Source organism: Fragaria vesca, linkage group LG1 (assembly GCF_000184155.1).
Source record: "Fragaria vesca subsp. vesca linkage group LG1, FraVesHawaii_1.0, whole genome shotgun sequence".
In the NCBI taxonomy this organism is placed as follows: Eukaryota; Viridiplantae; Streptophyta; class Magnoliopsida; order Rosales; family Rosaceae; genus Fragaria; species Fragaria vesca.
Genome location: NC_020491.1, coordinates 7180729 through 7192985, shown reverse-complemented (window position 1 = coordinate 7192985; position 12257 = coordinate 7180729). Strand labels below are relative to the sequence as shown.

Here is a 12257-nt window from a genome sequence, read left to right as displayed (position 1 = left end):
GNGAGAGAGAGAGAGGGAGAGAGTGAGGGAACGGCTACTTGTTTTATTTATCATCTGGGATTTTTCTTTTTCCGTTAGATTCTGGCGCACCTGAAAATATTTCCATTTTTTTGAATTGCTGGCGCCTGGAGGTGGGGGCCCACACTCGCACGCACCGCACGTGCGGGAGTCACGTTCTTGCGTCGTAACGGAAAACGGGTGTCATTATTGTTAGGACGGTGCAGTTTATGGTGAAGTCACGGGCTGGCCTGAAAGAGGCAAAGGCAAAAGCCCAAAGTAGACGGCCCACGAGAAAAAAAGGGAGGAAATATTGGCTTGGTGAAAATTAGCAATCTGTCACGTCTAAGCCTAACTTCAGGTTCAAACCACCCAATGTGGGTAAAAGCATATTCTTCTAAATACTGCTAAGTTGATTTGAGAAGGAGTCAAGTTTCAAGAAAATGGACCTCTTTCTTTTCAAGATGGCAAGTTCCAAAACCTCTTCTGCCTAGATACTTTCCATTTTCTTTAGCACATCATGATAGGGGGTTCCTAATGATGATAGATGTTATTCGAAATGTGAGAGCTATGTACGTCGAAATAGGTATATGAATTGACTAAAGAATCACCCCGAACATTTCATGTATATGATGACTTCGTGTTAAAAGAATTTAGATTCGAAATACCCTAACATATATTCTAGATTTTGTTTTTGTATTCAAGTACATGAGGCAAATTCCAAACCACTTATACGGATATAGATACTTCCCATTTTATTTGCACTACACTCTTATACCACCTTTGAGTAATGGATTCTTTTCTTTCTTTTGTTGGGACTTGGAAGAAGTCATGGACATTTTGATTTCCTCTTCCTTGAATTTTTATACAAATGCCAATTGGATATTCCAAATTGACACGATGCAAATTCATGAACAAAATTCATGCACATATACCCATGTTTTATTTGTTGGTCTGACGACAAAATACGAAACGAGAATATGCAGCTCCTCGATTCCAATTGCCAAAGTAGAATAACATATGTGTAACCAAAAAAAAGTAAGAATAACATATGCTATCTGGCTATTTCTGAATATCTCTGATCGATGACTAGATTGATAAGGACTAGTAGAGAGCATCCTTTCATCATCAAATTTTCGGCCGAGTCCCACTCGACCTACCACTTTAGAGTGATTTAACCATCTCATCCAGGACTACTCTTCTTTGGGATTATTACAAATCTTATTAAACCCTAAAAAAGGGTAATATGATGTTCAATGGGATTTAACTATTTTAAAGTGTTTAGTTCAACCATCCACCAAACAAAAGGGAAAAGCATGCTCGATCCATCTTATATCTAACGTAGGCTTTGAGTGTAAGATAAGTCACATCATAACATGTACCAAACAAATGAAATGCCATCAAATAATTTGAGTTTGGTCCCCTACTAGCTAATTCACAACATGCTATGTACGTACTGAAATAACTCGAGAGTAAGTTTTGAGGTTTTTCATTATGAAAAATTCTAGTATATTATATAATATAGAGTAAGTTTTGAGGTTTTTTATTATGAAAAATTCTAGTATACTATATGATATAGCATATCTTACAAAATGTGTGGCTATCATTGATTGAAGAAGCAACTAAATGATCATGTAATAATCATTTACCCTTTTAAAAGTCCCTATGCATTATACAATTAGACATATTTACAATACTTTTTCCCTATAATGCATTGGCAGGTATCATTCACTGTTAGTTGGCTCCAGAGTTAACTGGTGGGTGGATTTAATGTTGTTGGCACATTTCATCGATGGGTCATTGTGTTTCAACTTTCAAATTGTTGCTTCAGATCCAAGAAAAATAATGCACAACTTTTTTGCCAAGTGATCGACCAAGTTAAATGGGAAAAAGAGGAGGAGGTTTAAGGAAAATGAATCATTAGTTCGCTCCAGTAGTACTGATGAGATCCATTGAAAATCATAGATTATTTGTATTAATTTGCGAATGTCTTAACCCAAAAGATAGAATGGCAACACAGAAATCTCAGACAAGCTCGCTCTTATATGAATTAGTGCGTACCAAACTACGTACTTGTCTCTAGCACCCATTTATCCCGAACAAAAATTATCAAAACTAGACAATATGACAAAAGAAATAATCAGCAACAGTACTAGCTAGGGAGAGTTAGAGACTAAATCTCGACGTGACAATTTTGTACCAACGTGAACTTGAACTCTTTTGCAGACGCTGCGAATTCCTTGTCGGTGTTCATGTCCCCCAACTGGATCATCGCCGGGCAGTGCACGTACAGCCGATAAATCCCCGACGTCCACTGAGCCACCCTAAACTTTATCCGCCCGTCAATCTTGACCATCACCAGCACTGCCCCGTAGTTCAGATCCTGCATCAGAACAGGCCCCGATATCGGGGAAATAGGCGTGGTGTGACCTTCTAAATAGGGCGACCACACCACGACCTCACTGTGCTCTTGGTACGTCTTGGGGAGGGTGTACCGAAACGTGATTTGCTCGTCGCGGTACGTGGCGTAGAGCTCCACCTTCTCGTAGATGATGCCCACGTGGGGCATGCTGTTCTGCGTGGAGATGGTGACTTGCATGTTGGTGGATAGGAGGTAGGGTTGGGTGGTGGAGACGTTGAAGGACGAGACGGTGATGTCTTGGAGGGTGAAGCTGGGTTTGGAGGGGCGGAGACTGAGCCCGGAGATGAATGCTACGAGCCCGACGACAACGACGAGGCCGATGATGCCACCGATGACGTATTTAGTGGTGTTGGAACCAGCTGCAGGGAGGGCAGCACTCTCTTCGTCAGGCATGTTGGCTAGAGGGGTTTGTCTTTTTTCTGTGGAAGATCAGATTGGTATGGGGAGTAAAAACCCTAACCCTAATATGAGAGTGGCCGGGGGAGCAAGTTTCCTATCATTTCCTTAATTGGTGATATTCGTTTGATATAAATTTTCGATGTCACATTAGTGACTGATATGCTCGATATCCTTGCGCTCAATGAAGGCAATTAGTTTTAATTAAGAAGATACAAAATGGATCGATACATATATGCTTACCATTTGCTTACATATTCAAATGAAAGTTTTAATGGGTTTTATCGGGGTTGACTGGGTGAAATTGATATAGTGAGATTATTTCCAAAATATGATTGTTGCTACCCGGGATTAATGAAGCAGATTGAAGAATTAGTACTGTTTAATTTCTTTGAAGAATAAAAGATATATATACGTCGTAATGATGAATATACGTATACATAGAGTCGTACGTGAAGTCCATGCATATATGCCAATTACTCGAATGAAAAGATTTAGTAGCGAACTAAATATGTGGCAACATAATAAGAGATTGAAGGTATCCCATAGGAAGAACAGAGTTCTTCTTTTCTTCTTCTTTTTTTAGAAGAATAACAGAGTTCTATTCTGATAGGAAGTGCACAGATAAATGGCGTGCGGTACCAAAATCCAGCTTGAAATGGGGTCCTGAACTCCATGAATTCAATATTCTTCACCTTTGTTATGCTTAACCTTCAACTGTTGACTTATATATTAGCTTGAGATTATGTAAGACTTTCAGACTTTTGAGTTATCACGTTCAAAATTGGTGGATAAATCATGATAGAAGATTACTTATGCAAAGTTTTATCTAATTTGATAATCATTTGAATTAATAAAAAAGAAGTAAGTGAACAAAATCGGTGGAGCATGAGAAGTATGTGGCCTAAATCCGCAAGTTTGTCAGCTACAAAGTTAGCCGGCCTCACCATATCTCAACTCTTATAATGGGAATCTCAAGTTTTGATGTCAAACCTTTACCAAAAAATTGAACTTCCCAATTTATCTTTGATATTGTAAAATATTAAAGAACTTCAAAATATTAAAAAATGTTAAGAACGTAATATTATTTACCAGATTTTCCATTTCCCATATTTCATAAGAAATTAAGTCAAATGGTTTGATAATGGAACAAAATCCCCAAATCCAAAATCAATAATTAAAGTAAGGGCACACGTGATTTAAGCATGATCTCACATAAAATCTGTGTCCCCAAAAAACCACTAAAAGTCTAAAACCCCCCACTGGATTACACTCTCACCACGATACGATTAATTAACATTATGATTACTTCCTAATCCTCTATATTAATACTTTAATCACGTTAAATAAACCAAACAATTACGTTAAACAAGCACTTGCCTGTGCCATTTACCACATCAGACATCGAAAGCTCTTGTCTCCCTGCGGCCCTACCCAACCAAATTTTTAAAGCTTTCTTGGGCCCATCCGACGTGTCAGGCCCACAGTATATCCACAAATCTCTGCCCTCATCCGATACCAACTCCACCAATTGCCTCAGACAGTAATAATCTGGTCTCGTATGGGGGAGTGAGAATCTGTCAGGGCATCCAGTTAAAATTTGCCACGTAGTCCCCATGATGAAGATCTCGGAATCTGTTTTCTTTTTGCTTGTTCCCGACACTGAACGTTACTCCGCACCGTAACGTAACCCGGGCGGCTGTAACTCTCGTCGGTTTCTCTTTCTTTTGGGCTTTTTCACCTTTTTGGCATGGACGGTTAAAAGCTCTATTTTCATTTTGGGCCATATATAAATATTAAATATTATTGGTTCTATTATTGAAAAACAAAAACCAAAATATTAAGGGCTAAATCATTTTCAATGAGAAAACGTCTACATAATATTGATTAAAAGATACGACTTTGGCACAAATTATTAACGCAACTCGTGTAAGAGCCACTCGAGGACTTATAAAACCATATATTTTAGGAGACTATTGCCTTATTTTTTCTAATGAAATAAGATAAAATTATAAAGAAAAACTCTTATATCCGTCATCCTAAGCTTAGAAGACCAAAATGTAAAGTAGGAAGAGTCGAAGAGCTGCATTAGGCAAAATAGTAGTCCAACGACCACTAGTAATTTGATGGAAACCGTTATCTCATTGTTGCACGTAGGATGTATAACATGATTTTTTGATACATCACGTACATTTTGAATTTTTGTTCTTTTTAGCAAAATCACATTTCGCTCAACACCAACCGATACAAAAGACTAAGCATATCACTTAAGATGTTTCATATAGCTAGTATATAAGAAACATTTGATACATATTACGTAAAACATATCACTTAAATTATTTTGTTTGATCATAATTACGAATAAATTTTATAGTGACCTTTAATAGACCATCATAAACGTGACCAAAAATGTCACAATTTCACAAAAAAAAGAGGATTGGACTATCAGAGACACAATTTTCAAACTAAAATTTGATTGTTTGAAAACAAAATTTCTCATCACTCAATAAAACAAATTTCATTTTTAAAACTACGTAAATGCCAGCATTCTACAGTCACGTATTTTAAAACTACGTAAATGCCAGCAAACGGTGACGTCGCCGCCAATAACAGGATCAGAAGTGGCGAAAAACGCCCGCCAAAAAGCCGTCGTCACGTGCCTGGGGTCAAAGAAAACAGAAGCCACTGGAAAAACTTGAACAGGTTTTACAGAGAGACTGAGAGAATTGGACTTTCCAGATTTCCATTAATTAATCCCAAGGACAAAGATGGGTTTCTTTATTCTTTTAGGAAATAAGAAAATAGATAAAGAACCAATGAGTAAAAAACCAGATAAATAATTAGGGTCGTTGGGGAAAGTTGGACATGGAGGGAAGGTGGTTTTCAGAAAGCAACAATGAAACCACAGCAGTAACCCTGGTTTTCATTTCTTCGAAAACAGAGCCATTATTTGAAAATTGATTAAAGATTGTAATTGAAGGAAGACCAGGAAGGTGACCCTTCTCATCTCTATCTCTCTAATCTCTCATATAAAAAGGTCCTCAAGGCTTCTTCTTCATCATCCCATTCTCATTCATTCTCTTCCATTCTCTCATTCTCTGCGTTTTCGCTTACATTGAGTTCACTAAACTCGTTCGATTCGTTTCTCTCGTGTTTTTAGCATTGGCGGAAAAATCCCGTGGCATTTCAAGGTAAAGTTACAAACAAAATAGTTGCATTTGCATCGATTTGTTCCATATCCAAAAGTTTCTCTAAATCTTAGCTCATTCGGACACTTTGAGCCCTCTAGTTAGCAAAATAATATGCCATTGGATCATGAAGATTTTTCCAACATTTTATTTTCATAATGTGTTTGTGGTATGCATCTTTGGTACCAACTACAAGGTAACTAGGAAAGGAATAAAGAAGGATCCAATACCAAAGATTAAGACTTTAAGAGATGGGATTACATTAAACCCTTAAATTCTAGAGGATTACATCATTTACCATGTGTAGGGTTTATCACTATCACAAAGTTTATAGGGAACGAATATACCTACAAGTCTTCAAAATGGCCAGAAAGTCCAACATGTGAATCATCAACCTACCATTTCTTTACAGTGTTTTCTCTCCTACCTTAACCTCACACCATTTCTGAATTTCTGGTATCCCCCATTTAATTTCCTTGGACCAAAAGCCCCACCCAAAAGGAGAAGTTTCTTGCATGTCCATCCATGGATACTCTCCTTTTCTGTATAATACAATTTTAATTATTTACGGGTTTACCAGTCACCGCAAATCGCTCTCAAATGTGAGAATCAAGACAAGGAAGGTTTTAGTGGATAAGTAATAACCTTTTCAATAAGAGTTTTGGCATCTACCTCTTCTCCAAGTCTTTGCATTTACTCCATTTCTGTTTCGCGCTTCTATAAATTACCTACCAACTTTGCTTAGAAAACCCACATCCCATTTCTCTCTGTTTCCTTTTGCCTATTCTCAAGCTTAGGTACTGCTACTTTCTCTGTTCCTCTCCCATTCTCTGTTTGCCCTTTTGTTTCTTGAGCTTCATTTTGCTCAGATCATGTAGATCACAGACTTGTATATGCTCTGTTTCGGTTTTCAGGCACTAGTTTTAGCTTAGATCTATTTGTTGACACTTCCATACTATTTTTCCTGTATCCCACAAGCAAAAATGAGAAGCTTTGCTTTCAGAGCACTATTTTCTGTTCCAAGAAACGTTTCAAGCCTCTCTTTTTTCGTTTGTCAGAGGCGTTTTTCCATCCTTTGCTGAGAACCCTTGGTTTTTTAAAGCGTGGTTTTCATGATGGGTCTGAACTTTTTATCTGGAAGCCACTCTGCTTCTTTTTCTGTTGTGATCTTGATTTTTTAAATAGTTAAAAACCACTGGTTTTTGTGCTAGAGACCACTAGGATCTTCCTAGTATTCCCACCTTGCACTATATGAGGTTGCAATATTAGTCTAACATTTGTATATTGTGGTGGGTAAGAGAAAATTCATAGTCTTCTGGGAAGAAAATATAGTATATATATTAAGGTTGCAGAGTTGACTAAGTTGTCTTGTGATTATCCACTTACATTTTGGTTTGTTTTTGCAGATTTTGGTTCTTTGATTCAGTAAGAAGCTATTAATGGCGGACTCACGTGCTCTGAACCGTGCCCATAGCCTCAGGGAGAGGCTGGATGACACTCTCTCTGCTCACCGTAACGAGATCCTAGCCTTTCTGTCAAGGTACATATCTATTTTCATGACAATGAGGCTTTTTTAGTCTGTGTGTGGTTGGATCAGTGAAAACGACGTAGTTTTTGAGGGCTTAATATGTGTGGGGGTTGTGGTCTTGTAGGATTGAAGCCAAGGGAAAAGGGTTTTTGCAGCCCCATCAGCTGATTGATGAGTTTGAAGCAATTCCTGAAGCCAGCAGAAAAAATTTGTTGGAAAGTGAATTTGGGGAAGTTCTGAAGAACACCCAGGTAAAAGTAAAACCTTATAAGTTGTCACTTGTTTTCGCTTGTTGTCGGGTATATGTAGTCAATATTTGGTTATGATGTATTTGTTTTGTTCTGAACTTGGGGTGTTTTGGTTAATGTAGGAAGCTATTGTTCTTCCTCCATGGGTGGCACTGGCTGTTCGTCCCAGGCCTGGTGTTTGGGAGTACATTCGGGTCAATGTGCACTCACTTGTTGCCGAGGAGTTGCTTGTGCCCGAGTACTTGCACTTCAAAGAGGAGCTTGTTGATGGAAGGTGGGTTGGATTTGGTGATAATATCTTAGTTTCCTAGCAATGTTTTGATTTGTTTGTAGTTCTTATTATCTTAATTGGTTTGTGTTACTGTTGTGAATTGCAGTCTTAATGGCAACTTTGTGCTTGAATTGGACTTTGAACCATTCAATGCCACTTTCCCTAAGCCAACTCTTTCCAAATCTATTGGAAATGGTGTCGAGTTCCTCAACCGTCACCTCTCTGCAAAGCTCTTCCATGACAAGGAGAGCATGCACCCTCTGCTCGAGTTTCTCCGAGTTCACTGCTACAAGGGCAAGGTATATAGGATTTGTTTGGTTGATCTACTTAGTAACATTGTTGTGGTTTAATTTTTGGTGGGATTGATTGGGGTTTTGTTTGTGCAGAATATGATGCTCAATGGCAAAATTCAGAATGTGAATGCACTTCAACATAATCTGAGAAAGGCCGAGGAGTATCTGTCTAAGCTCGCACCAGAAACCCCATACAAAACTTTTGAGATCAAGTTGCAGGATCTTGGTTTGGAGAGAGGTTGGGGAGACAACGCTGAGCGCGTGCTGGAAATGATCCAACTCCTATTGGAACTCCTTGAGGCACCTGACCCTTGCAATCTGGAAAAATTCCTTGGCAGAATTCCCATGGTGTTCAATGTTGTGATCATGTCTCCTCATGGTTACTTTGCCCAAGACAATGTGTTGGGGTACCCTGACACTGGTGGCCAGGTTAGTCTACGAGCATATTAATGTTCTAAACTGTTTACCTTCTTTTTTGTTCATTTAAGTTCACTAACATTTCTTTTGGATTACTGTGTCTAGGTTGTTTATATCTTGGATCAAGTTCGTGCTTTGGAGAATGAGATGCTTAAACGTATCAAGGAACAAGGGCTTGACATTATCCCTCGCATTCTTATTGTAAGTTTTGTGAATCTGATTTATTTCTAGCTCATTTGTTAATATGATCTTGTACCTTTATCTATTATCTAATGATGTTTCTTACAATTCAGGTCACAAGGCTCCTTCCTGATGCAGTAGGAACTACTTGTGGTCAGCGTCTTGAGAAGGTTTACAACACCAAACACTCCGATATTCTTCGTGTTCCCTTTAGAACCGAGAAGGGAATTGTCCGCAAATGGATCTCAAGATTTGAAGTGTGGCCATACCTAGAGACTTACACCGAGGTGAGGATCTTATTCCATTGAGTTACTCAGTAGCTTCTGTTGGCGTGTAGTTGACTCTGATTAAGACTAACCATCTGTTCTGATATTAGGATGTTGCAACAGAACTTGCTAAAGAGTTCCAGGGCAAGCCTGATCTCATTATTGGAAACTACAGTGATGGTAACATTGTGGCCTCTTTGTTGGCTCATAAATTGAGTGTTACTCAATGCACCATTGCCCATGCTTTGGAGAAGACCAAGTACCCTGATTCTGACCTTTACTGGAAGAAACTAGATGACAAGTACCATTTCTCTTGCCAGTTCACAGCTGATCTTATCGCCATGAACCACACCGACTTCATCATCACCAGTACCTTCCAGGAGATTGCCGGAAGCAAAGATACCGTTGGCCAGTACGAGAGTCACACCGCTTTCACCATGCCCGGTCTCTACCGTGTTGTTCATGGGATTGATGTCTTTGATCCCAAGTTCAACATTGTTTCACCAGGAGCTGACATGGACATTTACTTCCCTTATTCCGAGAAGGAAAAGAGGTTGACACATTTCCACCCGGAAATTGAAGAGCTCATCTACAGCCAAGAGGAGAACAAAGAACACTTGTGTGTGTTGAAGGACAGGAACAAGCCAATCATCTTCACAATGGCAAGGCTGGACCGTGTAAAGAACATCACTGGGCTGGTTGAGTGGTATGGTAAGAACAAGAAGCTTAGAGAGCTGGTTAACTTGGTTGTAGTTGCTGGGGATCGACGAAAGGAGTCCCAGGACAATGAGGAGAAAGCTGAGCTGAAGAAGATGTATGAGCTGATTGACACCTACAAGCTGAATGGGCAGTTCAGATGGATTTCCTCTCAGATGAACCGCGTGAGGAACGGTGAACTCTACCGTGTCATTTGTGACACCAAGGGAGCTTTTGTGCAGCCTGCTGTGTATGAAGCCTTTGGCTTGACTGTTGTTGAGGCCATGACCTGTGGTTTGCCCACATTTGCTACTTGCAAAGGTGGCCCAGCAGAGATTATTGTGCATGGCAAATCTGGGTACCATATTGATCCATACCATGGTGAGCAAGCTGCTGAGATCCTTGTTGACTTCTTTGAGAAGTGCAAGAAAGACCCTTCTCACTGGGACAAGATTTCCCAGGGAGGCCTGAAGCGTATCGAGGAGAAGTAAGCAAAGCATCTTCTGATCTCAACTCATATGACATGGTTTGTTCTATAGCTAATCAAATATTTGGTTTCTTGTTGTATAGGTACACATGGCAAATCTACTCTGAAAGGCTCCTGACCTTGACTGGAGTTTATGGGTTCTGGAAGCATGTCTCTAACCTTGATCGCCTTGAGAGTCGTCGCTACATCGAAATGTTTTATGCCCTCAAGTACAAAAAGCTGGTGAGTTCTTCACCTAACATCAAATCCTCTCAAGAATTCCCCATCTAGCCTTAAATTTTTCACTCATCAAATTTGTTTTCATCTTTTCAGGCTGATTCTGTTCCTCTTGCTGAGGAGTAGAGTGCAAGAACAAGTAAATAAAAAGAGGCAGAAGCAATCTGTTGGCTGAGAGTCATCATCAAGTTTTCCTTGGCGGTTTAGGAGAATAACTAAATATTGTGATTATATATGTTTTGGTTTTCTTTTTCTTTCAAGTTTTCAATTTCTATTCATCATTGGTGGTTGTGATTGGAAATGTTTGAACCTGGGTCTCATCCCCATTTATCAATTGAAGTCAACTTTGCTGTCCAATTATATTTTGCCAATTTCTCACTTTAACTATTACATGCTTCATGCTTGTATGATCCAATAGTAATTCCCAATTACTTATCTCATCATCTTTTCACAATATGAGCTCGATCAAGACTTATTATAAGTGAGATCTCGCTAAAGGGTTTAGAATGGTTGGAGCCTCTTAGTCTTGTGGATCAGGCTAAATATATCTTTGATAAGCCCACAAGATTATGCCGTTCTCTTTTTTGTTCTACGATTTTACCAGTAAGTCGAGCAATTCCTACCATTTCCTAGTCTTCAATTCTTCTTGAGAAAGAAAACTGATGCAAGTCGTGTAGTATTGCATCAACAGATGCAATTTAAAAAGGAGGAAGTTTTCTTCCAAACCTATAAACATCTTGATTTAGTGGGAGGGAAGAACCACAATAGGCCCCATTACTTTCTGCTACATTTTCTGTTTCTATCAGTTAGGTGGTAAGACTTATTGAGTCAAGACAAAAGGATTTCTTTTCCTAGTTAACATTTTGGCTATGTTGTATCGACACTTCATACCATGGAGTGTCGGAGTGTCCGACATGCCCGGCGTGTCGGAAAATGTTGATTTTTTCGACACGTCTCGACACTTTGATCGACACGTCATATCATCAATTGTTACTCTAAAAAAAATAAAAAATAAAACCTAAAATCTAAACTATAACAACCCCAAAAAAAAATTCAACTTCTTCTCTCTTTTCTGTTGCTTCTCTTTGGCTATTGATAAATGTGTGTATTAGTGGGAGCGAGGACTAAAGAAGAAGAAGAGGTGATGCAGAGAGATATAATTTTCAGAAGAGTTGAATTAAGCAGAGAGAAAAGGGATTTTGGCTGGTGGGGGTTTCTGTTTTTGGAGTTTTATATATGTTTTGAGGAAAGTTTTTGATTTTTCTGGGTTTTGGAAATTTTTAATGGAGAAGAATTATGAGGTGTGAAGTATCATAAGTAGCTAGTTTATATCATTAGTTGGACAGGAGAGCAGCCAGAACGCCGAGGAGGAAAGTGAAGGATTTTGGTGCTTTAGGTTTATACTGTGTTTATTAAAAGACATAATTATGATATTTTTTTACTAATAAATTATAGAAAATTTCATATAAGTCTACCTTAAGACATTTTCTTCCGCATAAGTCCACCCCAACATTTTTACCCATACAAGTCCACTTTGCAGGCTCAATTTTTTTTATCATCACTATCTTACCCTTATGTTTCAAAATATCTCACATCTTTCTCCTCTGTCTCTCACGTCTCACCCATTCATTTGGTTCTCTCTCTCTCTCTCT

General features: G+C 38.8%; 2 protein-coding genes across 2 annotated transcripts; one reads left to right on the top strand and one right to left on the bottom strand.

Annotated features, from left to right (window-relative positions):
- Nucleotides 1–2170: 2170 nt before the first annotated feature.
- Nucleotides 2171–2812, bottom strand: LOC101296146. The gene has a single exon (XM_004288959.1). The coding sequence runs from the start codon at nucleotides 2810–2812 to the stop codon at nucleotides 2171–2173; it is 642 nt and encodes a 213-aa protein (XP_004289007.1).
- A 3954-nt stretch (nucleotides 2813–6766) lies between these two features.
- On the top strand, nucleotides 6767–10957 carry LOC101306372 (sucrose synthase-like). The gene is made up of 11 exons (XM_004287621.1): nucleotides 6767–6800; nucleotides 7410–7543; nucleotides 7656–7782; nucleotides 7902–8053; nucleotides 8157–8349; nucleotides 8437–8772; nucleotides 8866–8961; nucleotides 9054–9227; nucleotides 9317–10389; nucleotides 10473–10611; nucleotides 10702–10957. The coding sequence occupies exons 2-11, from the start codon at nucleotides 7443–7445 to the stop codon at nucleotides 10729–10731; spliced, it is 2421 nt and encodes an 806-aa protein (XP_004287669.1). The 5' UTR covers nucleotides 6767–6800; nucleotides 7410–7442; the 3' UTR covers nucleotides 10732–10957.
- Nucleotides 10958–12257: the final 1300 nt, after the last annotated feature.

Excerpts from the sequence above, each read along its gene's own strand:
- LOC101306372 (XM_004287621.1), top strand. The coding sequence starts at position 7,443 with ATGGCGGACTCACGTGCTCTGAACCGTGCCCATAGCCTCAGGGAGAGG. Across the intron at positions 8,773-8,865 it reads ACCCTGACACTGGTGGCCAG|GTTGTTTATATCTTGGATCA; the intron begins GTTAGTCTACGA and ends TACTGTGTCTAG. Across the intron at positions 10,390-10,472 it reads CTGAAGCGTATCGAGGAGAA|GTACACATGGCAAATCTACT; the intron begins GTAAGCAAAGCA and ends CTTGTTGTATAG.
- LOC101296146 (XM_004288959.1), bottom strand. The coding sequence starts at position 2,812 with ATGCCTGACGAAGAGAGTGCTGCCCTCCCTGCAGCTGGTTCCAACACC.